General features: G+C 38.3%; 1 protein-coding gene across 1 annotated transcript in view; it reads right to left on the minus strand.

The window, feature by feature from the left end:
- notum1a (notum, palmitoleoyl-protein carboxylesterase a) overlaps window positions 1-20,139 on the minus strand; it is a 38,146-nt gene extending 18,007 nt beyond the window's left edge. The window contains exons 1-2 of the mRNA XM_057817964.1: window positions 19,777-20,139; window positions 5,207-5,259 (exon numbers count right to left, since the gene is read on the minus strand). Of these exons, the coding sequence (XP_057673947.1) occupies window positions 5,207-5,259; window positions 19,777-20,138 (415 nt within the window). The 5' untranslated portion in view covers window position 20,139. The remainder of the gene's footprint in view (window positions 1-5,206; window positions 5,260-19,776) is intronic.
- Between the last annotated feature and the right edge of the window lie 388 nt (window positions 20,140-20,527).

Genomic DNA, 20,527 nt, shown 5'->3' on the forward strand with positions numbered 1-20,527 from the left:
ATCTCTCCACAGGTGTTCTATGGGATTCAGGTTAGGACTCATTGCTGGCCACTTTAGAAGTCTCCAGTGCTTTCTCTCAAACCCATTTCTAGTGTTTTTTGAAGTGTGTTTTGGGTCATTGTCCTGCTGGAAGACCCATGACCTAGCTTTCTCACACTGGGCCCCACATCATGCTGCAAAATTTGATGGCGGTCTTCAGACTTCATAATGCTATGCACACGGTCAGCAAAGGAACCCCAAAACATCAGGGAACCTCTGCCATGTTTGACTGTGGGGACCGTGTTCTTTTCTTTGAAGGCCTCGTTTTTATCCCTATAAACTCTATGTTGATGTCTTTTCCCATAAAGCTCTACTTTTGTCTGTTCTGACCGGAGAACATTCTTCCAAAAAGTTTTTGGCTGTCTCAGGTAAGTTTTGGCAAACTCCAGCCTGGCTTTTTTGATGTCTCAGGGTGCCTCCCTGGAGAGGTGTTCTGGGCATGTCCCACCGGCGGGAGGCCGCAGGGACGACCCAGGACACGCTGGAGAGACCATGTCTCTCGGCTGGCTTGGGAACACCTTGGGATCCCGCCAGAGGAGCTGGTTGAAGTAGCTGGGAAGATGGAAGTCTGGGCTTCCCTGCCAAAGCAGCTGCCCCCACAACCCGATCCCGGATTAAGCGGAAGATGATGGATGGGTGGATGGATTGATGGATGGATTCTTTTCAAAGTGCAATCTTAGCAAGTCTTTGTTTTACATGTCCTAAATTTTTTTCTGCAACGCAGTAGATGTTCCTAATCCAATTATTGTATTTTTCGGACTACAAGTCGTACCTGAGTATAAGTCGCACCAGCCATAGAATGCCCAGCAACGAAAAAACCATATATAAGTCGCACCGGAGTATAAATCGCATTTTTGGGGGAAATTTACTTGATAAAATCCAACACATAGAACAGATACGTCATCTTGAAAAGAGATGTCCCGATCGATCGGCATCCCGATCGATCTTGTCCGATCACGTCATTTTCAAAGTATGGGAATCGGCAAAAAATATCGGCCATGCCTTTTTTTAATATATATATATTTTGATTAAATCGTTTTCTAATTGTATTTAACGTTATAAACATAATATGTTACACTCATCCAGAGTCTTTAGTTTAGGCTTAAGGTAGGGTTATCAAATTTATCCCGATAACGGCGGTAATTAATTTTTTAAAACATGTATCACGTTAAAATATTTAACGCAATTAATGCATGCGCTGCACGACCCACTCGCACATTGTCGCGCTCAATCTGTAATGGCGCCGTTTTACCTATATATAGAGCTAAAAGGCAGCGTAAAATGAGTAGAGTGAATTTTGGCAGCCTTTGGAGCCTTTTTTTAATTGGCTAAAGCCTTACAATCCCTCTCCCTACGATTAGAAATATCATGGGAAGCAATGTGGGGAAGCAAGGTAGCAATTGATCATTTTCTTAACACCTTAAGAAAAAAATGACTAAAACTCGGACGAATATCTACATTCAACATACAGTACATAAGTACTGTATTTGTTTATTATGACAATAAATCCTCAAGATGGCATTTATATTATTAACATTCTTTCTGTGAGAGGGATCCACCAATAGAAAGACTTGTGACTTTGTATATTGTGACTAAATATTGCCATCTAGTGTATTTGTTGAGCTTTCAGTAAATGATACTGTAGACATACCCAAATGCATGATGGGAAGTGGAATCATGAGTGTGCGTAGTGCTACCAATTGATATATCTTCCCTGCTTAGGGAAATAACATAAGGTCTTAAGAAAAAGATCAATTGCTACCTTTCTTCCCCACATTGCTTCCCATGATATTTTTAATCGTAAAAAAGGCTCCAAAGACTGCCAAAATTCACTCTACTCATTTTACGCTGCCTTTTAGCTCCATGTATAGGTAAAATGGCGCCATTATAGATTGAAAGCGACAAAGCGTGAGTGGGTCGTGCAGCGCCTGCGTTAATTGCGTTAAATATTTGAACGTGATTAATAAAAAAAAAAAATTAATTACCACCATTAACGCGATAAATTTGATAGCCCTACTTTAAGACAAAACTAAAGACTCTGGATGAGTGTAAGACATTTAGTCTGTCATGTTAAATACATTTAGACAACGATTTAATTAAAATATATATATATATATTAGAGCTGTCAAAATTGTCGCGTTAACGGGCGGTGATTAATTTTTAAAATCAATCACATTAAAATATTTGACGCAATTAACGCACATGTCCCGCTCAGACAGTATTCTGCCTTTTGGTAAGTTTTACAGCAAGGCTTTTTGTGCTGTCTAACAGCGAACTCTTGTGGTCGCTTTGCGACATGGTTTATTGTTTTCTTGCCAGTTCAATATGGCTGCACGACGTCTCGGGCTGATGCCTACGTTGTAATGTTGTGCTTATATGATCCTTGGACAAGATTTGTCTGTAAGTATGGTTGTTGTAAAGGATGTACATATTATGTTAGTAAGCGAAATGTTATATTTTTTGTATGAGACGCTTTTTGTTTATGTTTAGTGAACCTGGAAAGCGTGCTAAGCTAACGTTGTTGCTAATGCAATGCTTGTGTACTTTTTTTTGTAGTTTTACGACGGTCTAAATAGGACAATGGTTTGAGACCATTTTATTAATAAATCAGATGAAAAAGGAAGAAGTCTGATTATTAAGGCATTGTTCACTAGCTGTCTAGCTTTGGAAAAAGTAGATACTTCGGAGTGAGGACAGCATAGACAGATTTAAATGACAGTAGAGTGAAATGCCCACTACGGTCCTTATGTATCTTATGTTGAATGTATATATCCATCTTGTGTCTTATCTTTCCATTCCAACAATTTATTTTACAGAATATATATATAATTTACAGAAAAATATGGCATATTTTATAAATGGTTTGAATAGCGATTAATTGCGATTAATTACGATTAATTAATTTTTAAGCTGTAATTAACTCGATTAAAAATTTTAATCGTTTGACAGCCCTAATATACAGTTGTGGTCAAAAGTTTACATACACTCGTGAAGAACATAATGTCATGGCTCGCTTGAGTTTCCAGTTATTTTTACAACTCTGATTTTTCTCCAATAGAGTGATTGGAACAGATACTTCTTTGTCACAAAAACATTCATGAAGTTTGGTTATTTTATGACTTTATTATGGGTTAACAGAAAAAGTGATCAAATCTGCTGGGTCAAAAATATACATACATGGATCTGAAAAAGCGAATCATTGACTTGAACAAGTCAGGAAAGTCACTTGGAGCCATTTCAAAGCAGCTGCAGGTCCCAAGAGCAACAGTGCAAACAATTAGCCTGGCACACCAGACTCAACGCTGTTCCAGCTATTGAGTCTGGCCACCCTTCCCACGGAAACAATTTCCAGGGCGGAGCAAGCCACAGCATACAGACAGCGGAGTGGACCAATCAGCGACGGGCAGACGTGACGTTAGTAAAATGGCGACTTCAGGATGACGGACTTGCGCGCGGAAGTAAACATACGAAGAGAGCGGAGTTTATTCGACATGGCTAGCGCGAGACAGATTGTTGTCAGTGACTCGTGTCGATGTGTTTTTGGTCATTTAAAACTGATTTTACCGTGGATTGGAACATATTCTCGGCTCTGCTGTTCACCGTCTGTGTTGCTGAAGGGACGACTTTCGACGCGCAAGAGTGACGTTGCTTGTGAAGAACACGTGACGCAAATAAACGAATCTGATTTGTCGATTGATTTTGTATCTGCTCGAAAAGGCCGTTAATGGGAGGGGTTCCAGACTATTTCTCTCAGTGTTTGAAAAATACAGGGAGAATAGTCTGGCAGAGCCAGGCTAGCAAACAATTGTTTGTAAGTATAAAGTGCATTGCACTGTTTTGTCACTGCCACAATCAGGAAGAAAACGCAAGCTATCACCTGCTGGTCAGGAGGGTGAAGATTCAGCAAAAAGCAGATCTGCCAACAATTGGAAGCTGCTGGAACACAGGTGTCAGTGTCCACAGTCAAGCGTGTTTTGCATCTCCATGGACTGAGAGGCTGCCGTGCAAGAAGGAAGCCCTTGCTCCAAAAGCGACACCTTTAGGCTCGACTGAAGTTTGCTGCTGATCACATGGACAAAGATAAGACCTTCTGGAGGAAAGTTCTGTGGTCAGACGAAACAAAAATCGAGCTGTTTGGCCACAATGCCCAGCAATATGTTTGGAGGAGAAAAGGTGAGGCCTTTAACCCCAAGTACACCATGCCTACCGTCAAGCACAGTGGTGGTAGTATTATGCTGTGGGGCTGTTTTGCTGCCAATGGAACTGGTGCTTTACAGAGAGTAAATGTGAAGATAACCTAACGTCATCAGCCCGAAGATTGGGTCTTGGGCGCAGTTGGGTGTTCCAACAGGACAATGACCCCAAACACACATCAAAAGTGGTAATGGAATGGCTAAATCAGGCTAGAATTAAAGTTTTCGAATGGCCTTGACTTAAACCCCATTGAGAACTTGTGGACAATGCTGAAGAAACAAGTCCATGTCAGAAAGCCATCAAATTTAACTGAACTGCACCAATTCTGTCAAGAGGAGTGGTCAAAGATTCAACCAGAAGCTTGCCAGAAGCTTGTGGATGGCTACCAAAAGCAACTAATTGAAGTGAAAATGGCCAAGGGACATGTTACCAAATATTAGCGCTGATTTGATCACTTTTTTCCTGTTCACCCATAATAAAGTCATAAAAGAACCAAACTTCATGAATATTTTTTGTGACAAAGAAGTATCTGTTCCAATCACTCTATCGGAGAAAAATCAGAGTCATAGAAATAACTGGAAACTCAAGAGAGCCATGACATTATGTTCTTCACAAGTGTATGGAAACTTTTGACCACAAGTGTAAATATATTAAAAAAAGGCATGTCCGATATTTTTTTGCCGATTCCGATACTTTGAAAATGACGTGATCGGACCCGATCGATCAGGTCCGATCACGTCATTTTCAAATATCTTTAATCATAAGGTGTTAATAATTTCACACATAAGTCGCTCCTGAGTATAAGTCGCATCCTCAGCCAAACTATGAAAAAAACTGCAACTTATAGTCCGAAAAATACAATACTCAATCATTTGAATTAATTTATAGATTCGATTACTTAAATAATCAATAGCTACAGCCTAAAATTGACTCATCGAAAAAAAAAACGTAGATACGGAAGATATGTACTCACCCTCAAGGAATATCAACCAGCGTCTGCTTCCTTTGGATTCCTTGAGATAATACCTGCAAGAATACACCATTGTGTTACATACACAATCTTTTGGCTTTGGACCAGCGTGACTAAATACACTTTTTAAACAGACACATTCCAGTTGTACTTTCCAACCCTTTGTTGAGATAACACCTTCAGGGTTTAAGTCTGTCTTTTATCTCAGACGTTAGCATCACGTCGCTTTGTCGATTCCAATCTTCCGGAATAAAAAGGTGACATTAGGTAGCCGCAATGGCAAAAAAAAACAAAAAAAGGTGGCTTATCTTAATCACCCCTATGCTCTTACAGATCAAATAGCAGTACAAGAACCGGAATGTTTGAGCTCATCATCCTTTGCCGATGATCTCACCATGACAGCGATGAGCAAATCGATTGGCATTTTAAGATATGATCACCGATGCGGTCAGATGCGACAAATTCTGGGGGTAAAGCGGAAAAGTCACGGGTGTGACTAAACTTTGACGGCAGCCAAACACGTTTCAGCGACTGCGTAGATGCTGAGTCACACTTTGGCTCTATTCAGTGACTTTATATTATTCGGGTGGAAGCACTTGAAACAAGTGCAGACTCCGTAAGATGAATCTCACACGTATGAAATGATTTCATTTGTCGGCAAATGCGAGCTGATGGATTTAGCATCTTAGCAGACAAGTGCTGAAAGCAAAAAAAAAAAAAAAAATGCCATCTGCCGGTAAACTGTTACTCCCGCTGCGTTTCTAAAGAGCTTTACTGGGCGCCTGTTAAAGGAGGAATTACGCAGAATTATTACTGTTAAATCCGCCAATAGACCACATATCATTTTTAGTCATGTCCACACATGTTGACTGCAGTCCAGGATATGTCATGGTGTATAATAACACTGCTTAATGATGAAACTACCGTATTTTTCGGACTATAAGTCGCACCGGAGTATAAGTCGCATTTTTGGGGGAAATTTACTTGATAAAATCCAAAACATTGAACAGATATTTCACCTTGAAAGGCAATTTAAAATAAAAATACAATAGAGAACAACATGCTGAATAAGTGCACAGTATAATAATTAGGGTTGTTCCGATCATGTTTTTTTGCTCCCGATCCGATCCCGATCATTTTAGTTTGAGTATCTGCCGATCCCGATATTTCCCGATCCGATTGCTTTTTTTTTTGCTCCCGATTCAATTCCAATCATTCCCGATCATTTTTCCCGATCATATACATTTTGGCAATACATTAAGAAAAAAATGAATAAAACTCGGACGAATATATACATTCAACATACATTAGTACTGTATTTGTTTATTATGACAATAAATCCTCAAGATGGCATTTACATTATTAACATTCTTTCTGTGAGAGGGATCCACGGATAGAAAGACTTGTAATTCTTAAAGGATAAATGTGACCTTGTATATTGTGACTAAATATTGCCATCTAGTGTATTTGTTGAGCTTTCAGTAAATGATACTGTAGCCATTTAACTGTTCTGCCCAAATGCATGATGGGAAGTGCAACCATGACCGTTCGTAGTGGCACCAATTGATATATCCTCTCTGCGTTGGGAAGTAACATAGGCTTTTATGAAAAAAATCAACCACTCGTTCTTCCCCACATTGCTTCCCACGATATTTCTAATTGTTGAGAGAGGGATTTTAAGGCTTAGCCAATTGAAAAGAGGCTCCAAAGACTGCCAAAATTCTCTCTACTCCTTTTACACTGCCTATTATCTCTATATATACAGTGGGGAGAACAAGTATTTGATACACAGTCAATGGGAAAACCCACTGCGGGTATAACGGCGCCATTATAGATTGAACGCGACAATGCGTGAGTGGGTCGTGCAGCGCATGCGTTAATTGCATTAAATATTTTAACGTGATTAATGAAAAAAAAATTAATTACCGCCGTTTACGCGATAAATTTGATAGCCCTACTTTAAGCCAAAACTAAAGACTCTGGATGAGTGTAACATATTATGTTTATAACGTTAAATACAATTAGAAAACGATTTAATCAAAAAATATATATATTAAAAAAAGGCATGGCCGATATTTTTTGCCGATTCCCATACTTTGAAAATGACGTGATCGGACAAGATCGATCGGGATGCCGATCGATCGGGACATCTCTTTTCAAGATGACGTATCTGTTCTATGTGTATTTTGTCTGTAACGTTAAATACAATTAGAAAATGATTTAATTAAAAAAAAAAAAAAAAAATTTAAAAAGGCATGTCCGATATTTTTTTGCCGATTCCGATACTTTGAAAATGACGTGATCGAACCCGATCGCATCTTTGATAATAATGTTACATGATGCATGAACAACGAAATGCGAACGTGGCCGGTATGTTAACGTAACATAGCTATTAAATGTTATTCAGATAACTATAGCTTAAAGAACATGCTAACAAGTTTACCAAACCATCAGTGTCACTCCAAAACACCAAAGTAACATGTGAAATGATATAATAATGTGTTAATAATTTCACACATAAGTCGCCCCAGAGTATAAGTCGCACCCCTAGCCAAACTATGAAAAAAACTGACTTATAGTCCGAATAAAAATACGTTCTAAGCTCAACGAAAAATGCAAATTGTATGGGGTACACAAGTAGCAATGATTTTCTTTGTATTCAGTGCTCCTACGTTTTTCGCGGTTAATGGGGACTGCCAAAGACCAAGCCCCCCACCCCCCACCCCGAAAATCGAAAGTCCACGAGGTAAAGGCGGAGCTTATTTACATAAACATTTTTTATGTTTTTATTTTTTGGTATGTTCAATGTATTTATTCTGAATTAACAGCTTTGGAAAGAGATATAAATACGAGTTTTTTTTGACTGTTTTTTCCCTAAAGTATAATTAAAATAAACAAAAAAAAAAAAAACAAAAAAAGGTTAGCCGTACAGTGCTGGCCAAAAGTATTGGCAATTCTGTCAGATAATGCTCAATTTCTCCTAGAAAATGATTGCAATTACAAATGCTTTGGTAGTAATATCTTCAATGATTTTGCTTGCTATGAAAAAACACAAAAAAGAATCGGGAAAAAAAAAAAATTATCATTTTACACACAACTCCAAAAATGGGCCGGACAAATGTATTGGCACCCTTTGAAAAATCATGTGATGCTTCTCTAATTGGTGTAATTAACAGCGCCTGTTACTTACCTGTGGGACATAACAGGTGGTGGCAATAACTAAATCACACATGCAGCCAGTTAAAATGGATTAAAGTTGACCCAACCTCTGTCCCGTGTCCTTGTGTGTACCACATTGAACATGGAGAAAAGAAAGAAGACCAAAGAACTGTCTGGGGACTTGAAAAGCAAAATCGTAACGAAGCATGGGCAATCTCAAGGCTACAGGTCCATCTCCAAAGACCTGAATGTTCCTGTGTCTACCGTTCGCAGTATCATCAATAAGTGTAAAGCCCACGGCACTGTGGCTAACCTCCCTAGATGTAGGCGGAAAAGAGAAATTGACGGAATTGATGGTTAAAGAACCTAGAACTAACATCCAAACAAGTTCAAGCTGTCCCGCAGTCCGTGGGTACGACAACCTGTACTATCTGTTGGCGTCTGAATGAAAAGGAACTCTATGGTAGGATACCCAGGAAGACCCCACTTCTGACCCAAAGACATAAAAAAGCCAGGCTGGAGTTTTCCAAAACTGCTGAGAAAGCCAAAAACGTTTTGGAAGAATGTTCTCTGGTCAGATGAGACAAAAGAAGAGCTTTTTGGGAAAAGGCATCAACATAGAGTTTACAGGAAAAAAACAAGGCCTTCAAAGAAAAGAACACTATCCCCACAGTCAAACATGGTGGATGTTCCCTGATGTTTTGGGGTTGCTTTGCGACCTCTGGCACTGGACTGCTTGACCTTGCGCATGGCATTATGAAGTCTGAAGATGACCAACAAATTTTGCAGCATCAGTGTGATAAAACTGGGTCTCCCTCAGAGGTCATGGGTCTTCCAGCAGGACAATGACCCAAAACACACTTCAAAAAGCACTAGAAAATGGTTTGAGAGAAAGCACTGGAAACTTCGAAAGTGTCCAGACCTGAATCCCATAGAACACTTGTTGAGAGATCTGAAAATAGCACCCTTCAAATCTTAGAGACCTGGAACAGTTGGCCAAAGAAGAATGGTCTAAAATTCCAGCTGAGCATTGTAAGAAACTCATTGATGGCTACCGGAAACGGTTGTTCGCAGTTATTCTGTCTAAAGGTTGCGCTACCAAGTATTAGGCTGAGGGCGCCAATACTTTTGTCCGGCCCATTTTTGGAGTTTTATGTAAAACTATAATGATTTTTTTTTTTTTTCATTACCTTTTGTGGTTTTTCATTGCAAGCAAAATAAATGAAGCTATCACTACCAAAGCATTTGTAATTGCAATCATTTTCTGGGAGAAATTGAGCATTATCGGACAGAATTGCAGGGTTGCCAATACTTTTGGCCAGCATATTTTAATAAATGTTTTTTAATAAAGATGCACGATAATATCGGTTATCGATAATTATCAGCCAATAATTGCAATTATGACGTCAATTCAACCGATAATGCAATCCGATAATTATATACTTGATTATGATTATTATTATGATAATTGTATACTTCATTATATACTTGATTTAGCCTCCAAATAAGGCAGTTTTGTCCAATTCTTCACCAGCGCCTCAACCCCTCCTTTAGGCATTTTTGTGCAATTATTTACTTTGTATTATTAGTAATAATTCATTAATAGGCTAAACATTGTTTAGATTTTGGAATTTACGATTTGTTCACATATGATATGGAAAAAGTCATAAATTGTAACATTTGCTCTTGTGTATAATTTAAAATTGTGTGCAGTGATCCCTCGTTTTTCACGGTTAATGGAGAATGCCCCATCGTCTGCAAAAATCTCAAATCCACAAAGTAGAGGCGGAGCTTATTTACATGTTTTTTCTTAATTTTGGTGTGTTTAATGTAGTGCTGCAACGATTAATCAATTAACTCCAGTATTCGATTAGAAAAAAGATTCGAAATAAATTTTGCTGCTTCGAGGATTCGTTTAATTAAAGAGGCGTTAGCGTGGTTTGTTTTGAAAGAGTTTGCATTGAGTTTTATTGATTTGGGTGGATACACTGCCCTCTAGTCTGCCTCATTTCACGTGGCTGAATCCAGCTGCTCCCTGTTAAGACCAACATAAGCTAAGTTAAAAAAAAAAAAAAAAAATTAATGCATTCATAATTTATTTAGTTTATAGGTATATTCAGCCGTTTTTGTGGGAATATATGTCTGAATCATTTGTTAAAAGTATTGTAAAAAAAAGTTGGCATTTTATAGCATTTAAGCTAGCGAACTTTTGCTATGTAAGTTGGTCAATTGTTCTTATGTTGTTCATAGATCCTCATTTGTTTTTTTATACCGTTTGAGTCTCAGCTCAGGAAATACAATTTTTTATGTTCCTTATCCGATTACTCGATTATTCAATCTAACTAGCTCAACGATTAATCGGCTACTAAAATAATTGATAGCTACAGCCCTAGTTCAATGTATTTATTCAGATTGAACAGTACTGAAAAAAGATGCATAGAAGACATGTTTTTCCTTTTGGTTTCCCAAAATATAATGAATAAATAAATAAATATGATAAAAATGTTCTTTTTTTAAAACCTTATATGTAAATTTTAATAAATGGCTTTTAAGTACTGCAAATGTAACAATTATGATATAAATGAGATATGTACAAAAGAAATCAATTATTTGTACATGTATACCTGCATATATCTTCACTTTTTTAAATGAAATGCTGTATTTATTTTACTTTATTTTTTAATCAAAATAAATCCGCGATGGACTGAGGACGCAAAGTTTGAAGCGCGCAGTCGCGAGGGATCATCGTATACATCTTTTAATAGAATTATCGGCTTGACATTATCGGTTATCAGCTGGTAGGAGGAGAAAATGATTGGTTATCGGCAGTGTTTTTTTCGTCAACGACGGCTATAACGAAAATATTTCGTCGACGAACAATTTTTTCATGAAGATGACGAGACGATAACGAACCAAAAACGTTTATTGGGAGACTAAAACATAACGAGACCAAAATGTGCCATAGTTTTTGTCACATGTTCACAATTTGTGTCTGGTTGTGTCACTCATGTGAGGTGCTGCAACCCCCCCCCCCCCCCCCCCAGTTCACCCACTAGTGTCCTCTCCAGTCTTCCCATTGCCTGTTTTGAGATACACACGCTAGATTAGTCTTCTTTTCTTGGCAAGGTCTGCGCTGAGTGCTTATCACACACTAAATGTAACTCGTAGCGTTAGCACAGCATTCACGTTAGCATCAGGCTATTGCTAACGGCAAGCCCCCTCTTAACTCTCTGTGGTGAGTGATCATCATACACAAAATGTAACTCGTAGCGTTAGCATATCATTCAGATTCGTGTTAGCAACAGGCTATTGCTAATGGTGACCGTCCTCTTAAGCTCTCAGACAACTTTTTTTTTTTCACATACAGTTTGTGGCGTCCTGGTGGGTATAATTTTTTTTTTTTTCATTTCACAGACGAAACATTTTTACTAAACATCGACTAAAACTAGACGAATTTAGTCTTTTTTCGTCAACAAAAACTAGTCGAAGACAAACATATTTTGAGATGACTAAAATATGACTAAGACTAATAATGATTGTCGTCCAAAAGACTAAGACGAAAATTAAAAGGGCTGCCAAAAACAACACTGGTTATCGGTAACGGTTGAAAAATGCATTATTGTACATCACTAGTTTTTAAGCACTGCAAATGTAATAATCATGATTAAAATGAGGTATACATCAAAGAAAATGATTTGTACATGTACACAGGTACCGTATTGGTCCGAATATAAGACGGTGTTTTTTGCATTGAAATACGACTAAAAAAGAGGGGGTCGTCTTATATTCGCGGTCTAGAAATTATACCCATTCATGACGCTAGATGGCGCCAGATATCATTGAAGCGATGTTCTGTCATGACAGATCTCAGCTACTCTCAAGTTTAACCAGTTTGCATTATTTTACTGAAATGTTTTTCCTTATTCAGATTTGTTTCAAGACTACAGTTACAGTTAGAATTCACTTTGATGGTTGATGCAGTTATTGCAATTTTGTTGTTTTATCATAATAGCTTGGTTTATTTACATTCAAAAAAACAGAAGCCATTCATTTACAAATGTGATTGCACTTTAGTTTACATATTTAAATGTTCAGATATTAAGATTTGAATGAGGCAAAATAACATGCTTTTTCTCTCAAATATATTGTTATAATCATTTGTTTCGGATGTACTATAATTATTTTCTGTATAAAAATTAATTTGGTGTTCAAGAAGTACTTTTTTAAACTTGAGTCTTGAAAAAGAGGGGGTCGTCTTATAATCAGGGCCGTCTTATATTCGGGCCAATACGGTATATAACTTTTTTTTTCTTCTATTTTTTACATTAAAAATTCCGCGATGGACCGAGGGTGCAAATTTTGAAGCGCGAAGTAGCGAGGGATCACTGCATACACAAAAGCGAAGCTCAATTTTCCTGTTTATGCTGGAAAATGATGGCATTTAATCACTCCATGTAAATCGAATCAAACTTTTTTTAAAAGCCCAAATAGTCATAAAATTTCATTGCTTTACTAATAAAAGTATGCTTCCATTAGAGACCATAGTGTCATATGCAACAGGAATGACTTGCCAAAAAACCTGAATAAAAAAGACTATATAGCTATGAAAATGATAGCACACAAAAAAATATGACTTGTTTTATGACTGGTTGCCCTATATTGGCCAAAACCTTAAATTGTTTCTCATTGGGTGTAGAACATTAAACCTTTTAAGAATAACTCAATTCCTTACAACAAGCAAAAAGCCATGGGTATAAGGCTCACCTTTAATGAATAGCCGATTTTAAAACTGTTTTCATATACACAGTAGTGGAAGTTAACAAAGTAAAAGTACTTCGTTACTGTACTATGTGCTACCTTTTACTTCACTACATTCTACAGCATGTATCTGTTAGGGGTGCAACGGTTCAGTTAGCCCACGGTTCGGTTTGAACCTCGGCTTTGGGATCACGGTTTCGGTTCGGTTTCGGTTTGCATTTTGCTTTTTTTTTTTTTTTTTTTAACTGCCTTTATTTTGCTTTTTAAAAAATGAAATAAACACTCAGAATGTAAACATTTTCGACTGTTAAAATGCCTCTTAGCTCTTTGGCAAGTGTAGTGACTGACTACTAAAATACACACACAATAGTAAAAAATTTACTTGGCAAAGTAACTGGTGATACCTTTCATGTTTTTTTTTTCATTTAAAAAAACAAACAAACAAACAAACCCAAAAACGTCGTAACCTTCGCTATGTTTGGAGGTCATTTAATGTGAATCAACCGTTAAAGTTGATAAAATTATTCCCGTTTTTGCCTTAGTTCCCTTCCCTCTACTTTGGACATGTGAAAATTTTAAAACTGTTTCATCCTTTAAAGATAGACTCAAGTCAAGATTTTGCCGATTTAGGAGTATTTTGGATAAAAAGTTGCTTAGGTTCGCTCGTAAGGTTTACTACAGCAGAGCCTTTCTGAGAAGTTTACTGCTCTAAAATGGCGGCTGTTTACTTTCGCATGTAGTTCTATATGCATGAGATATCTAGGCGTAGATTGTATGCTGTCTGCTAAATCAGGAAATATTGGAGCCACCTGGCCAAGCATCGCGTTTGCTACAGCGTCTTAACAAACACTCTTCCCTCTCCGTGTCTGACTTTTCTCGCGTCATTCATCCAACGTATTAAAAACATTGTCTCGTTGCAGAAACGGTGACCAAATCCGAACGGATGAAAAAAAAAACGTAATGCACGAAAAACGTGCAGATTTTGAACGTAACGTACGGCGTACACATTTAAAAATGAGTGATCACTTGTACAAATTACGACGAGACCGGACAACTTGACAGGTATGAATTATAGTGGACCGTCACAGTTAGGTAGTAGCACTCTGTAGCATGGGACGTCCAACTATCAGTGGTTAGGGCGAAACTATGTGCTTTAGCGAAATCATCTTCGATGGCTTTGAGTGCCATTTCATAAATGTCGGGGATTATGTTGTGGGCGAAATATGTCCGCGAGGGAACAATATAACCCGGGTCAAGCGTTGCAATTAAATTAACGAAGCCCGCATTTTCAACCACGGAATATGGTTGCATCTCTTTTGCAATGCACATACCCACTGCGTGGGTTATTTTCTTGTGTTTTTGCTGACCTGATATTGTAAGGCTTTTGGAACACCTCTTCTATAGACCCGTGTGTTTTCACTGGTGTCATGTTCGAGGTTGTCCTGCTCTGAGAAAGCGATGTCTGTGGGTGATCCTGGCTGAGGTGCCGAGTCATGCTAGAACTGTTGCCGTTAGCATAGGGAACAAGCGCTGAGCAATGCTTGCAAATTGTTTCATTATTTTTTTCTCAATATTTTTTCTCCGTCTGCATTGTAGTCCACGGGAAAACCGAAATGTTGCCACACCGCAGTTTTGAAAGAAGCCGGTGCTTCCTCAAAATTCGGTCTGTCGACTCCTCCGCTCGCCATAACTTTTTTTGTTTTCTTTCTTGTTTCACTTTCACCTCGCTCGTAAGCGAGAGGGGGTGTTACTCGGCTCCTATTACACAGGTGCTTGACAGCGATTGGACATTTACTCGCGGGGCGGGAATTTCTCCACAGCTGCGCTTCACGTCACACACACACAGGCACACAGAGTTTGACCAATTCATTCCACAAGCGTTCGGAATAAATTACTGTAATTGCAAAACCAAAAAGGCGCGGTTCATAAAGGCGTATTGAACCGTACAGGGCGAATCGTACGGTTCGGTTTTGAACCGCAAACCGTTGCACTGCTAGTATCTGTACTTTTTTACTCCACTACACATGCCTGTCAAGTTGCACGGGTTCGGCGTTATTTGTACAAGTGAGCACTGATTTTTAAATGTGTACGCCGTACGTTCAAAATCTGTACGTTTTTTCGTGCATTACGTTTTTTTTTCTCCGTTCGGATTTTGTCACCGTTTTGGCAATGAGAAAATGTTTGTTACTATGCCATACTACGTTGGTTGAATGATGCGAGAAAAGTCAGAGATATGCAGAGGGAAGAGTGTTTGTTGTGACGCTGTAGCAAACGAGATGCTAGGCTAGGTGGCTCTATATTTCCTGACAGTAGCCGACAGCCTATAATCTACGCCCACTTGATGCTACGCTAGATATCACATGCATAAAGAACTAGATGCGAAATGACAGACTCGTTGGCGTTAGTAAGCAGCCGCAATCTTAAAGCAGTAGACTTCTCAGAAAGGCACTGTTGCAGCGACCCTTCCTTGCGAACCTAACTAACTTTTTATCTAAAATACTCCTAAATTGGCAAAATCTTGACTTGAGTCTATCTTTAAATGATGAAACAGTTTTAAAACTTTCACATGTCGAAAGCAGACAGAAGGGAAGTAATGCAAAAACGGGAGCGATTTTAACACCTTTAACGGTTGATTCACAACATTAAATGACTTCCAAACACAGCAAAGGTTACTATTTTTTTCTTTGAATGGGAAAAAACTAGGGCTGTCAAACGATTACAATTTTTAATCGAGTTAATCACAGCTTGAAAATTAATTAATCGTAATTAATCGCAATTCATACCATCTATAAAATATGCCATATTTTTCTGTAAATTATTGTTGGAATGGAAAGATTAGACATAAGACGGATATATACATTCAACATACGGTACATAAGTACTGTCTTTGTTGATTATAACAATAAATCAACAAGATGGCATTAACATTAACATTCTGTTAAAGCGATCCATGGATAGAAAGACTTGTAGTTCTTAAAGGATAAATGTTAGTACGTTATAGAAATTTTATATTAAAACCCCTCTTAATGTTTTCGTTTTAATAAAATCTGTAAAAATTTCAATCAAAAAATAACTAGTAGCTTGCCATTGTTGATTTCAATAATTACACAGTGCTCATTGTGCTTAAACCAGACATGTCCAAAGTGCGGCCCGGGGGCCAAATGTGGCCCGTGGTCAAATTTTATCCGGCCCCCAGCCTCTGTCATAAGATCAATAACGTCTGGCCCCCACACAGACTATAAATTGGTCAGTAGTACTGCTACCAGAAAATGAAGTAGCTTACACACTAAATGCTGCTCCTCATTTACCCACTAAAAGGCAGCAGTACTCGAAGCAACATTACCCCGTGTGACCCTTGACTTCCAATTTTCTAAAATGGCGACAATCAACAACAACAAAAAAAGAAAGTTGACTGTGACGGCCAACACTTCAAGGATATGTGGAAATTGGACTATTTTTTTCACGAAAATACGCATCATTTGTGTCTGCCTCATTTCCAAAGAGACAGTCGCTGTTTTTAGAGAGTTCAATCTGAGGCGATATTACCAAACAAGACACGCTGACACGTACGACAAGATTACAGGGAAGCTACGCAGCGAGAAATTGAAGCAACTTGAAGCTAGTTTAATTTCACAGAAACAGTATTTTGCAAGAGCTCGAGAGTCGAAAGAGAACGCCACAAAGGCTAGTTGCGAGATTGTTGAAATAATAAATTTTTAAAAAATTATAAAGCAAATGTGACACACAGAATGGCTTGTTAAAATTTGCTTAAATATATTGGTCTAGGTAAAGGACGTCAGCCAAGGTCGGCCCCCCACATTTTTACAACACCAAATCTGGTCCCCTTTGCAAAAAGTTTGGACCCCCCTGGCTTAAACCCATGAATTCAGTCGCACCAAAGCGCCAGCAGAGGGAGACAAAAAACACAAGTAACAAGTGGACATGTCACTGTGCTGTCATTTTAATCTGTTTGTGCGGGGCATGTGCGTTAATTGCGTCAAATATTTTAACGTGACTAGCTTTAAAAAATTAATTACTGCCCGTTAACGCGATAATTTTGACAGCCCTAGAAAAAACACATGGAAGGTAACACCAGTTACTTTGCCAAGTAACTAATTACTCTTACATTCAGGTAACTGAGTTACTAACGCAATTACTTTTTGGGAGAAGTAATTTGTAACTGTAATTAATTACTTTTTTAAAGTAAGATTAACAACACTGGTCATAAAGATGCAGTCTGCAGAATGAAAAGTGACGAAAGCGGAGATTTTATTCTGCCAATTTGTTGCCGAACACAATTAACTTTCTGGATGACTTGCATTCCATTTGACCTATAGTGCATTAACTGCGATAGACGTCCAAACTATTGTGACCATAAGCAGATTTTAATGGGGGGCAGGCCCCCTCGGTGGCCGAAAAGTGTCATTGCATGTAATTGACTGTCCTATATATACTGTATATAAAAGTTGTAAAGCAATAAAGCAAACAACAAAATTGAATGAAATGAACAAAAAAAAAAAATTATAACTGGTCAAAATTATTTTTCCAACAGATCATGTGACTAGCACCTTAGACGGTCATTTGCTTTGCATATTATTTTTTTAAAAAATAGGGAAGGGCAATTTTATTTTTCAAATGTTTTTTTTTTGCTTTGCTTGAAAATATATTTTTTTGATTGAACCAACTTTTATGGGTATTTTAGTGATTTAGACACAAATGTCCTCCCTATAATATGGCCCAAACACAAAAAGGATTGCTAAAATCAAAGAAAACTTTTTAAATGAAAAAATCTAGTGTATTTTTTCGCAATCAAAAACTTTTTTTCTATGACTGAAAGTTTTCTTTTTTTATTGAGGTGATTTTTTGTTTGAAAATATATATATTTTGTTTGAAGCAACTTTTTTTTTTTTTTGATTGAATAATTAGGACATTTTTGCTTCGATCAAAAAAAAAAATTGACATTTTTGCTTCGATCAAAAAAAAAAAAAAAAAAATTGACTTCAATCAAAAAAAAAAAAAAAAAAAATCAAAGAAAAAATTGCTTTCAAATACTTTTACGTTTTAAATTCATTTTTGCTTTCAAACACATTTTTTAAATCAAATAATGAAGACACAAATCTACCTCCATACGGCTCCGCCCAGGGGATACCATTTTTGACTGGGGTAACTACATTGGCACGACACCGGCGGGCATACCATATTCAATGGATAACAATCTTGGCAAAAAATATCGCTGTTCTAAGCAGCCCAAGGGCATAGGTTTGCATGGTGATGGTAGGGACCAAACACTACCAACTTTTCAGGATGCTCAAATTGTCCCTACCAACTTTTAAGGGCTTATTATTTGCGTTATATAATGACTTCAGTTATATAGGTCATTTACACTGTCTTCCCATATGTTTTATATATTGCAATTGACCCAACCATTATTAAGTGAATTATTTTCATTATGTTCAGACTTACATGGACCTCTTTTCACTTGCTGAACGTGCCAGTCCATTTTCCACCCTTCCGAAATGCACATTTGATTGGCTGATGATTTGACCCCCCCCCCCCCCACACACACATACACACGCATAAAATATTAGAGATATAAGGGATATTAAAAGGTTTTTTTTTCAGCCAGCAGTAGCCACTTTGAGAAATGTAAAAAGACGTCAATGTTGTGGAAGTGGGGAACACACCACAAGGTTTGCTACTGAAAGTTCGACCTGCATATGAGTTAGCATAACATCAAACTGTGTGAACTTGCTAACCTGTGAAGCTGCTTAGAGAGAAGTGTCCACCTGTATGTTTTCTTCTGTTAGCGTTAAATTAACTGTTAGAAATGTACTGAACCGAGGTTTTCCCCCTTCTCCCCAATTTGACTTTTTTTTTCAATTTATGTGGTCTTGAAGCAGCTTACAAGGGAAATTTAATTTTTTTTGTTGAGTTTGGGTGTGCTTGTGGACAAACAGTAGTGTTTTACTTGAAGGACAGCTCAATTTTTATTTATTTATGTAATCCCCTGACGAATAAGTTTTTCAGTTATATTTAATTTGTTTATTTAGACACTGTTGAATGATTTAAAAACTTTTTTTTTATTAATTCTTGGATAGTCAAGAGATGATTAACAAGCTTGTATTCATTGTGTATGTTAGTATAATTTAAGTTATGTTCAAATAATGCTATTTAAATTCGCTCATAAAATCCAGACATCTTTTCTAGAAGTTTTCAAAAATGTTTCCTTAGTAGTTTTTGAAAACAAAGGTTTGAATTGAACGGTGTTGGCTGAACCAATATGCATAAAAGTTAGTATACGTCAATACAGATTTATTTTGCATTGATCATTATGAATGTCCCATCCCCAGCAAAAAGTGGACATGCAGATTATGCCATTTCGTCCCTACCAAGACACCAAACCTACGCCCTTGAAGCAGCCTGATATAGAATTACCCTAAAAAATGATGGGAAACAAAAAAAAAAAAAGCTCATTTTCAACTTATTATTAAAAATATTATTGTAAGTTAATTTTTTAATGACACTACGTTTTGGGGTCATCAACATGTTGTGCCCCCCCTGGCCCAAAAGGCTAACTCCGTTTATTGTGACTGGGAGAGCAAAATGGATTGGACGTCTATCGCCGTCAAATTTAGTCGGCCTTCGGCTGTACGTACCCCGCGGGGCTTCCGTCGTTGCAGGTGACCGAGGCGTTGTCCAAAAAGTGTAGCCTCATGTCGTGGTCGAGTTTTTGCGCCGAACACGGGTAGAGCGACTGCGCCAGATTCTTGACTTGCGTCATGAAGTTATCCATGTTGTCTTCCACGGCGGTGAAATCCAGTGGGAAACTCTCGGTGGCGTCACCCCGGTTGCCGCTGGCCGCCCGGTATGTGGGAGGCGGCGGCGCGCGTCGTGGTTGCGGGTTGCGGCCGCCGCCACCGGCGCCGCGGAACCTCCGCGCGCACTCTCCGGCTCCGGCTTGCATCATCACCGCCAGTAGCAGCGGCAGCAAGGACGAGGCGATCCGGACGGCTGTCATCTTAATCCCTCGGGTGATACTACTCTTCTGGTGCCATGCTCTTCTATTTTATTCAAACTTTCCCCCCTTGGGTGCGCGTCTAGCCAATCAGAAGAGGCTGGGCAGGACCGGGGCACGATCAAGCGTGGCAGAACACCCACCCACCACCCTTTTTCGGGGGTTGGGGGGGATTTCAGAAAAAAGAAAAAAAAAAAAAAACCACGTGCTTCTTTTGATCTACGATCTTTTATTTGATGTGGTGGCTTTTATTGGCCTTCAAATACCCGTTCCCCAATTGCAACGCCGATTTATTATGATTGACGATGATCGACGTCCAATCGTCTATGGTCCAGTGTGTAGGCCGTCTCTCTTTTGTTTTTCCTTCTTTTTTTAATCCAGACAGGGCCTCC

Source organism: Corythoichthys intestinalis, chromosome 16, assembly GCF_030265065.1.
Source record: "Corythoichthys intestinalis isolate RoL2023-P3 chromosome 16, ASM3026506v1, whole genome shotgun sequence".
Taxonomy (NCBI): domain Eukaryota; kingdom Metazoa; phylum Chordata; class Actinopteri; order Syngnathiformes; family Syngnathidae; genus Corythoichthys; species Corythoichthys intestinalis.